Consider the following 17,974-nt stretch of genomic DNA (forward strand, 5'->3'; position numbering starts at 1 on the left):
GGCATTTTATTGGTAAAGTCTTACACAACTATTTATGTAAGGATATAGACTTGGACTTGAAATTCCTAGCAGCCAGAGTAAGCCATATTCAGCTTACAAAATGGAATTTTATAAAAACTTAATTGCAATAACTTTTTTATATTATATGAACTTTTAAATTTATTTTTATTGAAGTATAGTTGATTTACAAGCTTAGAAGTTTTGATTAAAATTCTCACTCTTCAATCTTTTGTGCAGGCCATGATGCTTTGGGAAATTTTAGTAACTGATGTTAACTCTTCCTGAACATGTTTCACTCAACCAGGTAACAAATGGTAGACTGCAGAGGGTAAGAAGCTATGTGTATGTATGTGTTTCTACTTTTTAAAAAAGAATATTTTTAGGTTGACTTCTACTGTACTTCATTTTAAAATCTAAGATCTTATTTTCCCCACAAATGTGGACACTAGGGAATGGAAATATAAGAGGATATATGGTTGAGAAATAGAAAGGCAGTGCACCTGTGCCTAAGATACACATTGTTGTTGTGATGGTGGTTTGGTCACTCAGTCATGTCCAGTTCTTTTGTGACCCCATGGACTGTATCCCACCAGGCTCCTCTGTCCATGGAATTTCCCAGGCAAGAATACTGGAGCGGGTTGCTGTTTCCTTCTCCAGAGAATCTCCCTGACCCAGGGATCAAACCTACATCTGCATTGCAGGTGGATTCTTCACCGCTGAGCCAACAAGGTTCAGCGGAAAAAAAAAAAAAATACACTTTATTACTATGCAACTTACTTTTGCCTCTCAGATTCTGTGCCTTTTTCAATGAGCACAAACACAACTCATAATTCCATTTCATAAAGTACTTTTCTTTGTTGATCAAGAGTTAACAGTCTTCTCTAGCTAATATATAAATTTCAGCCAAAATAAATTTTGACATCTCTATCAAGTTTGCCAAGTGCCTTCTTCTACCCCAGGCTCTGTGATAAAGCTTATTCCTGAATAGAAGAAATTTTGAAGGATACTTAGCTTAGTATCTAGATGACTCAGCATCAAATCCTGAGTTGACCTTTTTTGCTACTTCCTGAACCCAGATCTTCTACCCCAATCCCAGTGACCAGGTCTTTACGTCTGGGTCTCAGCTTGATAGCCTGCACCTCACTCTGTTCTTCTAAACCAAGCAACCTGCACAGTTATACAGTTTCTCTCAGGAACCAGAGTCTATGCCAGTGTTCTGTTGCCAGCGTTTTCTGATGTCGTCACCCTTTCCACAGCTTGGCGGGTTACCTGTATCTAGTTTACTTCACCTCCCTGGCACTCCCGCAGCTTGGACCCCCATGTACCCCTACCCCCGCCTCTCCAGAGACCAGCGGTTTTTCGGTGTAGTTCAGTGGTTCTTAATCATCACTATACATACCAAAGTTTAGGCTTCACTTCCTGCCTAATTAAATAAGAATATCTGGGAAAGGGACCTGAGTATCTATACTTTTTAAAACTCTCCAGGTGATTCTGAAATTCAACCAGGGATGAATAGACAGAAGCAAGGGAGGGTACAAAGTTTCAGGGGACTCCAAAAAAACAATAATCAGGATATAGATTTAATGCAATGTTTTTTTAAAACTCAAAATGAATGCAAAATAATCCAGAGTAAACAAGAGATCAAAATTTAAGTAAAGAATCCATACTTGGAACCTGAGGTGAAAGGGACAATTCATAATAATAATGATGATTCTGTCTCTATTTAAAATGTTGATATTTTATTCATCATAGACTTTTTGTATAAACTTTAATTTTTAAAATATTACATTAAAATATTAATGGTATTAATTAGTGAGGTTGTTGGCAACCCCTTAAATTTTACCCTCCCTTCACCCTGGCCAGGGTCCTGCAAACCATGGACCTAGCTGGATGCTCGGTAGTATCTCTGACCCCAGGGCCACTTGACCACGGTGAACACAGATATTCTCTTTCCCAACAATCCCCCATCTGCTGAACCAAGCTCCAGATATGACGGTAGAGATGAGAGGGAATGATAGATACAGAGGAGCAGAACAAGTCAGTTGCTTTTGTCCAGAACCCCAGTCTCTTTCTCAAGCCCTCGTCCAATTTGATGAAATATACCAAAACTCAAAATAATTAAGAGAGCTAAGCTGACATGTACATTTTTAAAACTCTCTCCAGGTGATTCAGATTCATCATTGTTCCCACCTCCCACACAAGAATCACTGACCTAGATTGTACTGCACAGCGTTACTCAAACTGTGGTACACAGACAAGCAGTGTCCCATTACTTGGAGTTTATAGTAAATGCATATGCTCAGGTTCCACCCTCAAGCTACTGAAACGGCAGCTTGGGGATGGTGTTACCCAGTTAACACACTGCCCTGGAGATCCAGATGCATGCTAACATTTAAGATGGCATAACTAATCATCTTTCTACTAATGGGTTCATGACAACCAAAAGACAGTCACCTACTACCTAGACAGCTGAGATCACTGTCAGAGGCCAGCATAGGATTTTCCTAAATTCCTCTTGTGTAGAATTCTTGTAGAATTCCCCTTGTGTAGAACGAAGCATGTGTGGAACCATTCAGCCACTGTGTCCCAAGGACAGAGACTTGGCCAAGCAGATGGTTTCCTGGGGTAGCCAGACACTGAGAGCAAGCTGTCTGGTTGGGAATGCCAAGGGTGGGAAGTAGAAGTGCTAAATCTTTCCTTAAACTCAAAGGTCAAGTCTGTGTCCAAGCAAAAAAAAAAAAAAAAAAAAGGCCCAGCTTGAAGTCCAAGGACATTCTTATAAAGAGCCTGTAAGTGTGATGCTCATTTTTACTGATGCCAGCCAAGTGAGTGAGAAGGCCTGCCTGGCTAAAGCTCAGAGAAACAGGGCAAGACTGAAAGCTCAGAGGACACAGGGCAAACTGAAAGTGGATGATGAGAAGTGCGTGCACCAGTCTACATGCTGTAGCCACGACTTGCCCTTGTTTCAAAACAGATGCCACTGGACAGTTTTCAAAGGATGCATTTTTCTCTAGTCAGAATTACTCAAAAGACAGGAAAGTCAGAGCTGGTTAGAATTTAAGCTGCTGCTAAGTCACTTCAGTCGTGTCCGACTCTGTGCAACCCCATAGACGGCAGCCCACTAGGCTCCTCTGCCCTGGGATTCTCCAGGCAAGAATACTGGAGTGGGTTGCCATTTCATTCTCCAATGCATGAAAGTGAAAAGTGAAAGTGAAGTCGCTCAGTCATGTCCGACTCTTAGCGACCCCATGGACTGGAGCCCACCAGGCTCCTCCATCCATGGGATTTTCCAGGCAAGAGTACTGGAGTGGGGTGCCATTGCCTTCTCCAGAATTTAAGCTAGTATAGGGAAAATGTCAACCCAGCTGTGTAGTCTAGCTGTACACTATTTTGTGCTATTCTTTACACATGGGAATATTTATTAGATATTATCTAACTGAGGTTTACAAATAATAAACCTCTGTTATAAAATCACAGATACTTTGAAAATACAATTTTGCAAAGGACATGAATTAGACTGAAAACAGACAGGACTATAATGGACGGCAAGTCTGGGATGGGGAAGGCAGAAGTCTGGCCTCTGCAGAGGTGAAAGAGCTAGTTATGAGGGAGGGAAGGATGAGCTGACGATGATCCAAGTCAGAGGTGGGAGCCTCCTTAGTACAAAAGCTGCCTGTTGGTCATCAGTGGTTGTCTCATACCAGCTCATACACCTCACGGCCAAAGCAGAATTATAGAGTTACTTTCCCACACCCCCCACCCACACACACACAATCCTTGCCATCTTACACAGCTGGGCCTTATATATTCTATCTCCTCCAGTCAGAATAGCTTCACTCAGCCCACCTTTCAAAAAGAAGCTGTGCTTCTCTTTCAGACTGTGCTCAGGTGTTACTTGGCCTCAGAAGTCCGCTCTGGCCCCTCAGCCCGTTGCCCCCACCACCTATGAATGCTTTCCCTTCACAACCTAAACCCGCTCGACAGATCTGTGCATATCTGTAACCGTTGGTGAGTCGGTTTCTCCCAGTAGACCACAACATGCTGCTGCTGCTAAGTCACTTCAGTCGTGTCCGACTCTGTGTGACACACAGACCACAACATATCTGAAGGTAAAACAAAATGTTATGTACTAGGTTCCTGGTGCGTCAGTCAATCAGTCAGTTCAGTCACTCAGTCGTGTCCGACTCTGCGACCCCATGGACTACAGCATGCCAGGCCTCCCTGTCCATCACCAACTCCCAGAGTTTACTCAAACTCATGTCCACTGAGTCAGTGATGCCATCCAACCATCTCATCCTCTGTCGTCCCCTTCTCCTGGTGGTAGTAAGTGCTTAACAATTAAGCTCTAAAAAATGAATAGAGACAAAATGGAGACTCAGAATGGCGTCCTTGCATAGAAATGCTGAAGGATGTGATCAGATTTACCGGGAGATGGAGTTGCCAAGGCAGACAGCTTGTAGATGGATATCCCTTTGTCTTTACTACCCACATGTAAGAATTGAAGTGAAGTTTCACACTTTTAAGGAGGCCTGAAAGCTGACTAAAATCTTGGGGACAGGGAGACGGGAAGAAGTGTTTTATAAAGTGTGACTTTTCAAGAGGTCTTTCAGATTGGAGGTGGTGGCATTTTTTTATTCCAAAATGGAGAGGATTCCACCAGGAACAAGGTAGTCAGAGTAATCTCTGTCCCCGAGGGCAGGGAGGGAAGTAAAGATGGCACCCTTTTTCCAGTCTGCTAAATCAGCTGGTCAAACAAACTAGAATGTGGACAGAAATCCTATCCTGGGTAAAGGAAGACAAAGAGGCCAGGTATGTGTGATACTGAGTGAAGCTGGCATGTGACAGAAAAGAGGGAGGAAATTAGGAAAGGACACATCCTATACCTCACAAACTGCTACCCACAACAATACTCAATGGTTATTATTTCTAGCAGGAATATGGACTCTTGGTTGCCAGATCTTTCCATGTTTATGAGACGTAGAAATCTAGATTTAGTATGCAATATCTCCATTTCTTTATAGTCCAACTCTCACATCCATACAGAAGAATTGATGCTTTTGAACTGTGGTGTTGGAGAACACTCTTGAGAGTCCCTTGGACTGTATGGAGATCCAGCCAGTCCATCCTAAAGGAGATCAGTTGTGGGTGTTCACTGGAAGGACTGATGCTGAAGTTGAAACTTCAATACTTTGGCCATCTGATGTGAAGAGCTGACTCATTTGAAAAGACCCTGATGCTGGGAGGGATTGGGGGCAGGAGGAGAAGGGGACGACAGAGAATGAGATGGCTGGATGGCATCACTGACTCAATGGACATGGGTTTGGGTGGACTCCGGGAGTTGGTGATGGACAGGGAGGCCTGGCGTGCTGCGGTTCATGGGGTCCCAAAGAGTCAGACACGACTGAGCGGCTGAACTGAACTGATTTCCATTTCAATATTGAGAAATTGTCTAAATAGTCTACCTTTGAGCCTACATTGTACAGGCCAAACCATACCTTTCTGAAACCTGAATCTGGGTCATACGTCACTAATTTGTAACTCTGGATGATTTGGAAGGAGAAGTTAGATACTCAAGGAGCCCTCAATGGTTCCGAGGGTGGAATTCATGCAGCGTCATCCAAGCTTCACCTTCATCCCATTGTTACCTAGCCCTGAACATGGTTCTGATACCTCCATGGTCCTGTCTACTCCAAATCTGTCCTTCCATTGACATCTTCTAGAAAAAAGAATATCTACACTTCCCAAAATGGAGAATCAACCTGTTCACCATATGGGGAATTAAGTTAAGGGCTGCTTTTCGTTGTCAGTATGAAATAAAAGTGGACAGACATTAACATTTGGTGCATTCACTTGGTTCTGAGAGAAGGAAGACATATTTTCTGAGATTCCATTAAAAAGTATAAAGATTAGCCCATGGGCTACTTTCAGTTCAGTTCAGTTCAGTTCAGCTGCTCAGTCATGTCCAAGTCTTTGTGACCCCATGGACTGCAGCACAACAGGCCTCCTTGTCCATCGCCAACTCCTGGAGTTTGCTCAAACTCAGTCCCATTGAGTCGATGATGCCATCCAACCATCTCATGCTCTGTCATCCCCTTCTCCTCCTGCCCTCAATCTTTCCCAGCATCAGGGTCTTTTCAAATGAATCAGTTCTTTGCATCAGGTGGCCAAAGTATTGGAGTTTCAGTTTCAAAATCAGTCCTTCCAATGAATATTCAGGGCTCATTTCCTTTAGGATGGACTGTTTGGAGCTCTTTGCACTCCAAGGGACTCTCAAGAGTCTTCTCCAACACCACAGTTCAAAAGCATCAATTCTTTGGTGCTCAGCTTTCTTTATGGTCCAACTCTCACATCCATACATGACTATTGGAAAAACCATAGCTTTGACTAGACAGACTTATGTTGGAAAAGTAATGTCTCTACTTTTTAATAAGCTGTCTATGTTGGTCATAACTTTTCTTCCAAGGAGCAAGCGTCTATTTAATTTCATGGCTGCAGTCACCATCTGCAGTGATTTTGGAGCCCAAAAAATAGTCTGTCACTGTTTCCACTGTTTCCTGGGCTACTTTAGAGAAATAAAAATCAAGCCGAAGTACACTTTTCTAAAAAAGATGGCTTATATAGTCTGTTTCAGAGGTGTGTTATCAGAGTGGCCTCAGTTCAGATTTCCACTGGGTATGTTTTCTACCTAGAAATAAATTGACACAGAACCTTGCTGAGTGGTACATGTGGCTGTAGTCCAGAGGGTGGGTGAAGAGGGGAGAGGTATCCAGAGCAGTTAGAAAGATTCTAGTAAGTGATGCTAAAACAGAGTTGAAAAACAAAGTTCACAGATCATATGTAGGTTTAAATCAATGTTCTTATCTCAAATGGGTTAAAAAAAAATAATCTGTATAAGCCTCAGAAGATTGCAGCTGAAATGGTTTAAAATCAGTCTTAACTCATTCTCCATTCATATACCATGAGAGAAGGGAGCCGACCTCACTGGTTCACCAGAGAAATAGTCCTCAGGTTTCCATCATAGAGAAAAAAGTGTGCTCTCTGCCCAGACAGATATTTCAGTCTTTCAGGGCTGTGTCTGGACTGAGATGGCTTCGCTCTCCCTAAGTCCTATCCCACAGGGGAGTGGGACTTTACCCAGGACTTTACGCAGGTGCCTGAGTTTCCCTAGAACTTAGACTATAAACAACTATAAGACCAGCTGCTTCAAACCCCCTGGCTGGCACCATCAGCCTTCCAGATTACAACTATATCGTTAGCACATTTATAAGAAAATCCTCAGAGGGGAAATCATGAATCAGTGAGGACTGACTGGCGTGTGTGAATGTGAGTGTGGGGCGGGTGTGTTAGAGGGGAGGGGGGAGACGGAGAGCTGAGCGTGTTCTCATTAGGGGACGATCTATGATTTGCCAGGCTCTCTGCTGCTGCTCCTGCTGCTGCTTCTGCTGCGGCTGTATGGTCTGTCATCAGTTGGAAAAGGCTGTGAGGGTTTAGAGGAACCGCAGTTCTGAAGACGGAGCCCTGCTAAGTGGTCTCCCTGCCAAAGTGGAGGAGGCTTTCTGCAAGGTTGGAAACTCACGCTTATTACCGCTCCATCTACCTGGAAGAAGGGGCAGCGCTACAGAGCAAAAGGTAAGAGGAGAAATTATTCTCTGTTGGGTCTGCAGGGCAGGGGGCCTGGGGAGGCTTGTTATTTTGTAGCAGAGGGATCTCACCCTTTGAGAGCCAAGGAGGCAGATGCTAATTTTCTGTCAAGCTTTTGGCTCCCCGCCACCCCCAGCCTCCCACCCAGTATCTTTTTCTTATTTTACTTTCCCCAAGCATCTGAGAGATTTCTTTGTATTTATTTTTCAGGTAGCTGATATTGTTTCTTTTTTTCCCCCTATTGAGGATGCTTTCAAAACAGGGAGCATTTTCTGTGTTTCTTTTCTTGAGCATTTTTGTCCATTAAGAAAAAAACAGTCCCTCTTATTGTAAGGTGGTCAAAACTGTTACTCCATCCTATACTAGATTGCAATAAAAGGAGTTTTCAGGAGTACAAATGAGCCCTATTACTGGAGAAAAATGGGAGGTGATATGAGAGAACATGAGAATTACCTGTAAGTGATTGTGACCCTGTGAATGAATATGGACTATAACTCTTCACAGGGGGAGAGAACCAGTGTGGTAAAGGCAGGGCGCCGGAAGGAAGATGTGTTGAGAAGTGTTCCAGAGAAACCTCAAGCCACTAAAGATGGAAAACGAGACAGGAAGTGAACTGAACCAAACACAGCTTCAGCCTCGAGCTGTGGTGGCCCTCGAATACCAAGTGGTCACCATCTTACTTGTGCTCATTATTTGTGGTCTGGGCATTGTGGGCAACATCATGGTAGTTCTGGTGGTCATGAGGACCAAGCACATGAGGACCCCCACAAACTGCTACCTGGTGAGTCTAGCAGTAGCTGATCTCATGGTCCTGGTGGCCGCAGGCCTCCCCAACATAACGGACAGCATCTACGGTTCCTGGGTCTACGGCTACGTTGGATGTCTCTGCATTACTTACCTCCAGTACTTGGGCATTAATGCATCCTCTTGCTCAATCACAGCCTTTACCATTGAGCGGTACATAGCGATCTGTCACCCCATCAAAGCCCAGTTTCTCTGCACATTTTCCAGAGCCAAAAAGATAATCATCTTTGTCTGGGCTTTCACATCCATTTACTGTATGCTCTGGTTCTTCCTGCTGGATCTCAATATTAGCACCTATAAAGATGCTATCGTAGTGTCCTGTGGCTACAAGATCTCCAGGAATTACTACTCACCTATTTACCTAATGGACTTTGGTGTCTTTTATGTTGTGCCAATGATCCTAGCCACTGTCCTCTACGGATTCATAGCTAGGATCCTCTTCTTAAATCCCATTCCTTCAGATCCTAAAGAAAACTCTAACATGTGGAAAAATGACTCGACTCATCAGAATAAGAATTTGAATTCAAAGACCTCTAATAGATATTTCAACAGCACAGTATCTTCAAGGAAGCAGGTAAGCAAATCTGAGCGTCCAAGTTCACAGAGAAAATGTGGGAGAGAGTTCCTTGTGAGATAGGATCAACTTTGCCCTACTTAGCCGGTGGCAAAACTAAAACACAATCATACAAGCGTTTCACTGGTGTAAGCCTCTGCTTTACATATTAAATCCATCTCTAAAACAACTGAGAATCTAAAAATAGATGGGGAAATGTTGACAGCACACCAGCAGGTACCAGTTTGTGTGCAATTAAAATATAAGGAAATAGAAACCGAAACCCTAGAATTCTACCTTTAAAATGGTGTGCCCCTCTGAGAAATGTTATCAATATATTTAGGCCATTTCTGGTTTCTATAGGTAGCAGCTGGATATTTTGAAGAACTCTATCGTCTGACAAATATCTGACAAGATAGTTTGAGAAAAGATGAGTCAAAACAATACTGAAACTGAGAAGGGTTCCTGGACTTTTTTTTTTTTTCTTCAGTCTTAGTGGAGAAAGATTCTATCACTTTCTCCTTCAGCTCCCTACAAAATATCCTGGCATGTACAGGCTCACAGTGCACTCTGCTCAGGAAGTGTTCTGATAAAAGGGCTTAACACCAAGCTTAATTTGTGACAAAGAATGACTGCATTCTTCACACGTCTTTTTCCTATTAAGCATAGCTATGTTTCAGATCACCTGAATGCTCAGGCAGTTACTGTTGAACAGTGGTTTCATATGAGTGAAGTGTAACTGTGTTTCAGTAGGTGTAGTTTGTAAGACAGTGCAGGAATACTTTATATCATGTGCACACTTACCTATAGTTACACACCTAAGTCATCTAGGAACTTGGCTTTCAGATCCTTTTCTTTGTTAAACAGAAAAAAAGAACAGGTGATCAGCAAGACTTGCTCATTCAAACAGGTTGAATTCTCTTTCTTTTTTTTTGATCCTGTAGGCATTTAGTTCTTCCTATGTACATAAACAGAAACTGAGTGTACTTTTTAAAGTATGCAGGTGAATCATTCATACTATCACTTCCTAATCTCTGGATTGGCTGAAATATGAAGAATTGTATTGAATGTTGGGCACATAGTGAAGTAAGTTACTAATAAATAGTGGTGTTTTAGGCATGCATGAAATGAATAATGAACTATCACTAAAAAGAAATATATACAACATTTTAAATTATATCACGACATTTGATTTATATAACATGTATTATTAAAGGTGCCTAGATGATAAAAGGGAAGACTTGAGAAACTATTGCCAGCTCTTAGATTTCTGTTGCTTTGGATCTAGCAGTGCTACCTAATACAAGGCATATTTGGCCATCTATTACCCAAAATTTGATTAAGGGAAACTCAGAGAGGTCTGTTGGCCATCTGCCAAGGCAAACATTAACAAATACAATAAGACAGTAAAGAATATGTACATCTCAATTAGAGACTAAACATGGGTTAATGTCTGTAGCAAAGAAGGTCAGGAAGTAAATTCATTCATTAGACTCATTTATATTCTTGTTATAAATTCTAAAAAATTGTTTGTCTGGTTTAATCTCTTCCCTTTCAATTACAGTCATTAGTACCTATCAGCATTAATAATGTGCTTTAAATTGCTAATTGTGTTACATGTTCACACTCATATTTCAAAGCTGTTAACAGATAGGCTGTCCTCAAAGAGGCCGAGTAGTAAAACAAAAAGCCAAAGGCTCCAAAAAACCCTGGGCTTTAAAATTCTAGGGTTCTAATAATCTTGGATGTATGACCTTGGGTAAGCAGAACTCTCTGAGCCTCAGTTTCCTCATCTTTAAGCATGAGGATAAATAGCAACCAGAATTGGTGTAAGGTTCAATGAAATACCTGATGAAGGACACCTAAAGTTGGTTCATCTGAGTGTTTAATTAGCCTCATTCTGAGTCTGTTAATATGTTGGCAACTCTAAGGGAAATAGATTTATTCTTTAAACTATAATGCACCATTTAAACAAAGATCATTGGTTGAACAGGTGTGTATAGGATTTGGCAACTTCTTGAACTTTTAATAATTAGGGCATTTGGAATTGTGTTCAGAGGATTTAGGGTTGTCATGAGGATATGGCTGGAAAGAGAATGGTATGGATTTGGAGAGGGGACCAGGATAGGGTACTATGGGGGAATTTTTAGAGTATGCAGTGATTTGGTTCCCTGGTGGCTCAAATGGTAAAGAATCTGCCTACTATGTGGGAGTCCTGAGTTCAATCCCTGGGTTGGGAAGATCCCCTGGAGGAGGGCATGGCAACCTACTCCAGTTCTTGCCTGGAGAATCCCCATGGACAGAGGAGCCTGGCAGTTTACAGTCCATAGGGCTGCAAAGAGTCAGACATGACTGAGTGACTAAGCACACACAGCAGTGACTTGGTTGATTAAAATGAAGTCTTTGAAGGAACAGCAGAAAGTAAGATTGGATTGCTAGTGTATATGTATATCTGTGAGAGAGAGAGAGAAAGAGAGAGAGAAGAATGAGAGAAAGGGTTGTGGAGGATCCCAAATATCAGGCAAAGGAAGAAGTTTGAACTTAGTGCAGGAGCAACCAAGAGTGTGAGTGGTGAGCAGGAAGCAGCAGTGAGGAAAGTGGTGTTTGGGGACAATAAATCTGACAGCTGTGGATGAGGCAGGCTTGGAGGCTGAGACTCTGCCTCCACTTTTGAAGAAGGACCACTTTTCAAGCTGTTGGTAGTAATTTAGGCATGAAGTATTGTAGCAAGATTCTCTATCAGGAGAATTTAAAGTAAGGTGTGAACCAGAGAGGAGTTGCAAAGAAAGAGGAGGTGAGATGTGAACATGTCAGATACAAAAGATGAAGAGGGGACAGTTTGACGGTTCTGAGTCTGGAAGAACAGAGGTGTCTCCCGATGAATGGAATGAGAGCCATGAAGGGCAGTCAGTTTTGTCCAAAATCAGTGACCCTTTGGTCTGGCTTTTTCCTCTTCTGAAATGGTTCTTTTCTTAAATCTTGAAAAGATTCTAACCTCTACCTCCTCTAGCCCCAGGATTTGATTCTACTATTTTTTCTGCACATTTTTTCTTTGGGGCAAGTTTAATTTACATTTTAATAAATATTCTGTCTGGACCAGGTCTTTCTAACAAGTAATTAAAGTCAAATGTGCAGAGCTTAGAACTACATGTTAGAGGAAATATAAAGAATATTTATATGTGAGGGACACGTGTGAGGTTTGTGTTTGCTGATTTGTTTACTTTTAACTTATATTTCTGATGCAGAAAACTCAGGCCAGAATCTTCTTTCTTTCTGTTATTCAGATTCAACTAAATATTTGGTCAAGTCGATAAAACAAATTACTCTAAATAATAGCTTGGAGTTGTGTAGACAAAAGAATTATCTGATAGACTACATCTTTTGCTTTACAATTGGTTGTTTTGATGCTGGAGCCCTAGTTTAAATGATCACATTGTCACATTCCAGCTCCATCTACACAATACCAAAAGATCTCTCTCTGTTCAGTCAATTCAAGTGTTCAGCATTGTATAGATAAAATGTCTTTATCATTGGCTGAGGAATTGATTGGATCTTTTGGCATTTTGGAGACACAGGAGTATCTTGCTGAAGGACAACACTGTGAATAAACACATTGAATTCAAATATTTGCTTTCCATAGGACACAGGGATATGCAGACTATTTTATAGATCAGGCTACCAGTTTCATTTTCAGTTGAGTCACTCGAATGTACTTTTTTTTTAAACAGTATAGCTAGTGGGGAACTGTGTAACCTAGTCTGAATAGAAACTCCAAGAGTTGTGCAAATTTTTCATTATGGGTTTTGTTTGACTGGACAAGTTTTTAAAAGGTCAAACGGTCTTTGTTTCTATAAATTTCTTAAAAGCCTTCTACCTTCCCAAGAGGAACGTTGGTAACCCAAGAGACAAAAGCAGTCTTCCTTTTAAAGAAATACATGCCCTTTATTTGTTGCTGTTGTTGCTATTATTTCTGTGGATGATAGAAAAGCAATCATATATTATGGAAAACATAGAACACAAGGCATAAGAAAAAAAGCATCCTGTATCCTACCTCTCAAAACCATAATATATTAGCATTTAGTAATATTTTTCTCATTTTTGCTTGATTTTATTTTATATCATTATAGTCAATATATGCTATGCTATGCTAAGTCACTTCAGTCGTGTCCAACTCTGTGCGACCCCAGAGACGGCAGCCCACCTGAGATTCTCCAGGCAAGAACACTGGAGTGGGTTGCCATTTCCTTCTCCAATGCATGAAAGTGAAAAGTGAAAGTGAAGTCGCTCAGTCGTGTCCAACTCTTAGCGACCCCATGGACTGCAGCCTACCAGGTTCCTCCATCCATGGGATTTTCCAGGCAAGAGTACTGGAGTGGGGTGCCATTGCCTTCTCCAATAGTCAATATATAGATATATATATATTGATGACATATGATATATAGATAGATAGATAGATATACTGCTGATTCCCTGATAGCTCAGTTGGTAAAGAATCTGCCTGCAATACAGGAGACCCAGGTTCAATTCCTAGGCAGGGAAGACCCCCTGGAGAAGGGATAGGCTACCCACTCCAGTATTCTTGGGCTTCCCTTGTGGCTCAGCTGGAAAAGAATCCTCCTGCAATGTGGGAGACTCGGGTTCAATCCCTGGATCGGGAAGAGCCCCTGGAGAAGAAAATGGCAACACACGCCAGTATTCTTGCCTGGAAAATCCCATGGATAGAGGAACCTGGCAGGCTACAGTCCATGGGGTAGGGAAAAGTTGGACACGACTGAGCAACTTCACTTCGCTTCACTTCATAGATATATAACCTTACATGCTGCTTTTACACAAAATGTTGAAATTAATATTCCCAAGAATAGCACAGAGTAAAAGAAAATGGATAAGATTGTGAGTCAGTTTTTCTCAGCCTCCGTTTTCTCATTAATAAAATGAAACCAACAATTCCTCATGGAGTGACTTGAATCAAATGAGAGGCATCAGACAAAATCCATGGCTCGTCTCTGCTCACCTGTACCATCAGCTACCCTTCCCACGTCCCTGTCCTTCCCAGTGACCTCCACGCCCTCTGCAGTCTCCCGACTCCGACTCTGACGGAGCAATCTGAGTAGGCTGTGCTCATGGAAAATGATGAACTTGGGTAGACAAGGGGCTTAAATGTGTCTCTTCTCCCCTGCCTCCCTCCAACTCTTACCTTTTTAAAGAAGAAACCCTGAACAAGAAAAACAGAACACAAAGGAAAAGAGGCATAATAGTGGCCATAGGGCTGACATTTGCAAACATGAAATCCCTCAAGTTGTGTGGGTGGGCTAAACAATGATTAACCTCAAAAGGCAAATTAATGATCCCAAACTCTTCAGCATTAGGCCTAAATCAGAGGTTTCTCAAGTTTACTGGGAGTGTTTTTGTACTATTCTCACAGGTCCATCTTTCATTTGTAATTGTCTTATTTGCTCTATTTGTCTGGGCCCAACTATATTCTTAATAATATAAAGATCTCTAAGATAGGCAAGGGGGGAGTGCAATTTTTGCATTTAGCACACAGATATCTAAGTGTGCCATCTTATTTTTTTATTATTAAAGAAAAGTGTTCCATTTTCTAATTCACATCCTATATAAGGAAAAACTCCTTCTGCCATAAATTGATTCATTGAAAGTGCAGTTTCATGTTTTGTGCCCTTTGGTTAGATGAACACACATTGTTTATTCCCAATTTTATACTTGCAGCTTTGAGTTATAATTTCACTGGTAGAGAAAAATAAATTTTTCTATATGCCTACAAAAAAGAAAAACCTGCACTCCTACAGAATTCTCAATTTGACCACATACCAAAAAGCCCCTTAAAATCAGCTAACCTTGAAAATAAAAAATTATATTTCTTTATGCATTCTCTTGTGAATTCTTCAAATTGCAAACAGTCCAAGTTCCAGACAGATGAAGGCTGGGCCGTACCCATGTTCTTAGTCTCCTTTACTTTTGTTACGAGTTAGGGGAAGGTGAAAGGTGTAAAGTTAAAGCTAGGCCAACATTAAGCAGAATTTTATGGTAGATCATTTTCTATTCAAAGAAAAGTGAAAACAGTGAAAGTGTTAGTCACTCAGTCATGTCTGACTCTGAAACCCTATTGTAGACCACCAGGCTCCTCTGTCCATGGAATTCTCCAGGCAAGAATACTGGAGTGAGTTGCCGTTCCCTTCTCCAGGGGATCTTTCCCTCCTAGGGATTGAACCTGGGTCTTCTGCATATCAGGCAGATTCTTTACCATCTGAGCCACCAGGGAAGTCCAGTATTGGGGAAGATTCAATATCCTCCCCAGTTTAATGAAACATTCATTCATAACCCCAGAAGCACCTAACACTCCTAGATATAGAGGCCATCAGGACATTTAAAAGCAAACTCTTCACCTTCTAGGGGCTCACTATTGGCCGTGTGCACAAATAATTCTGAGTAGACTATTATGCTTTAGAATAGAGGACACAGCATCCTGGAGGAGAAAAGCTGGGAAAGAGTGGAGGAAGGCTCAGTGGGGTACGTGGCATTGATCTGGGCCTGTGAAGATGGGTGGAATGTCTCAAAGCAGCAATAAGGAGAACAGAGAGAAAAGGAAGAAAGTTCAACTGAGAGAGTAGTAAATAGGGGAAGACTGGGCACGTCCAGGGAGAGAATAGTCTAGTAGCATGAAGTGGGACAATGGAAGGGCATTCTCTATGGAGGGAAGCCTGAACCAGACTGTGGTTGCTCTTTCCCAGCCCTGACCTTTGTCACTCCACCTACTTACATCCACACCCAAGGTTACAACTCCTGCCTATGAGAGCCCAGGACACAGCTCTTGCAAAGACATCTGACCCATACACCTACCTGGTTTTTGGACATCATGTAAGTACATCAAATCCAATATGACTACATCTAAATCCATTTATTTCCTTCATAAATCCATATCACTTTTCTTCTTTCCTATTTTAGATTCCCAGACCACAAATCTAGGAGGCCTTATAGCACTTTTCTGTCCTATCTACCCACCCCAAGTGATAACCAGATGCTAGTGATTCTAGCTCCTAAACTCTCATGTTTGACCTACTCCCTCACACGGCCATTGCCCTAGTCACCATTTCTTATCTGCTCCATTTCAGGACATACCTCACCAAGCCTCTCCCATTCCACCATCTCCTAGGTCATCCTGCACACTGCTCACCAGGAGGTTTCTCTAATACACAAGTATGTTATTGAAATGCTTTTTGTAGTTCCCTGAAGCCTAGAGTTTAAACCTCTTAGCATAACAAATGTGATCCTGACTCCTTTATATGTTTTAACTTTATCGCTTATGGCTCTCCTAATGTATACTTTATACCCCAGCAGTACTGAATTATTTGTAGTTCTCTGAACTTGCTACTTTCTCTCAGCTGGAAAACATTTCATCTGGCAAGCTCCCAATTATCTTCCAAGTCTCAGATCAAATGGTGCCCCCCCATGCACCCCATCAAGCCTTCCCTGCATTTCTCAAGCAGATCTATATAACTGAATGCCTAGCTATAATAATTATGTTAGGTATTCTACCTGTTTCCACAGTAATTTGTATTTACTTCTGGTTTAGTAATTCTTATGTATCATAATTGTTACCTGTTGGTCTTCCCATTGCCACTAACGTCTGTAAGGGTAGGGCCCTTATTCCCAGTGCCCTCAGCACTGAACTTGGTATGCAGCAGCTCCCCAAAGAATATATGGCAGGTCATGTGTTGCAGCCAGGGAATACAAGCTTTGCAAGAGTGGGTGGCTAGCATTTCTTCACAAATCTACATTCAGTGACTTTATACTGGTTGCTTAAAATTGGTCATGATTGGAGTACTAATTTGTAGAAATCAGAAAATATGACATTTCAGGGCCCCTCCCTTTTTTGTGGAGAGCCAGTTGTTAAATGTTGATCAATACACTTCTGTGTATGTGTGTGCATGTGTATCATACACAATAAATGAATTGTAAAAGAGCACATGATGTACTCTGCATATAAGTAAAATAAGCAGGGTGACAATATACAGCCTTGACATACTCCTTTTCCTATTTGGAACCAGTCTGTTGTTCTATGTCCAGTTCTAACTGTTGCTTCTTGACCTGCATATAGGTTTCTCAAGAGGCAGGTCAGGTGGTCTGGTATTCCCATCTCGTTCAGAATTTCCCACGGTTTATTGTGATCCACACAGTCAAAGGCTTTGGCATAGTCAATAAAGCAGAAATAGATGTTTTTCTGGAGCTCTCTTGCTTTTCCCATGATCCAGTGAATGTTGGCAATTTGATCTCTGGTTCTTCTGCCTTTTCTAAAACCAGCTTGAACATCTGGAAGTTCATGATTCACATATTGCTGAAGCCTGGCTTGGAGAATTTTGAGCATTATTTTACTAGCGTGTTAGATGAGTGCAATTGTGCGGTAGTTTGAGCATTCTTTGGCATTGCCTTTCTTTGGGATTGGAATGAAAACCGACCTTTTCCCGTCCTGTGGCCACTGCTGAGTTTTCCAAATTTGCTGGCATATTGAGTGCAGCACTTTCACAGCATCATCTTTCAGGATTTGAAATAGCTCAACTGGAATTCCATCACCTCCACTAGCTTTGTTCATAGTGATGCTTTCCAAGGCCCACTTGACTTCACATTCCAGGATGTCTGGCTCTAGGTGAGTGATCACACCATTGTGATTTTCTTGGTCGTGAAGATCTTTTTTGTACAGTTCTTCTGTGTATTCTTGCCACCTCTTCTTAATATCTTTTGCTTCTGTTAGGTCCATACCATTTTTGTCCTTTATCGGGCCCGTCTTTGCGTGAAATGTTCCCTTGGTATCTCTAATTTTCTTGAAGAGATCTCTAGTCTTTCCCATTCTGTTGTTTTCGGACACGACTGAGCGACTGAACTGAACTGAACTGAAAAGAGTACATACATGCATAGCTGAGACTAAGTCAAGTCCAGCACTCTATTTTGCTCCCTGAAAAA

At 41.7% G+C, this 17,974-nt stretch overlaps 1 protein-coding gene across 1 annotated transcript in view; it reads left to right on the plus strand.

Moving 5' to 3' along the window:
* Positions 1 to 2,216: 2,216 nt before the first annotated feature.
* The window catches only part of TRHR (thyrotropin releasing hormone receptor), a 51,453-nt gene continuing 35,695 nt past the window's right edge, over positions 2,217 to 17,974 (plus strand). The window contains exons 1-2 of the mRNA XM_086335342.1: positions 2,217 to 7,629; positions 8,146 to 9,019. Of these exons, the coding sequence (XP_086191468.1) occupies positions 8,231 to 9,019 (789 nt within the window). The 5' untranslated portion in view covers positions 2,217 to 7,629; positions 8,146 to 8,230. The remainder of the gene's footprint in view (positions 7,630 to 8,145; positions 9,020 to 17,974) is intronic.

The sequence above is a fragment of the Bos grunniens genome, chromosome 14 (assembly GCF_055505025.1).
Source record: "Bos grunniens cultivar Pamir isolate PY7600 chromosome 14, Bosgru_T2T1.0, whole genome shotgun sequence".
NCBI classification, from domain to species: Eukaryota; Metazoa; Chordata; class Mammalia; order Artiodactyla; family Bovidae; genus Bos; species Bos grunniens.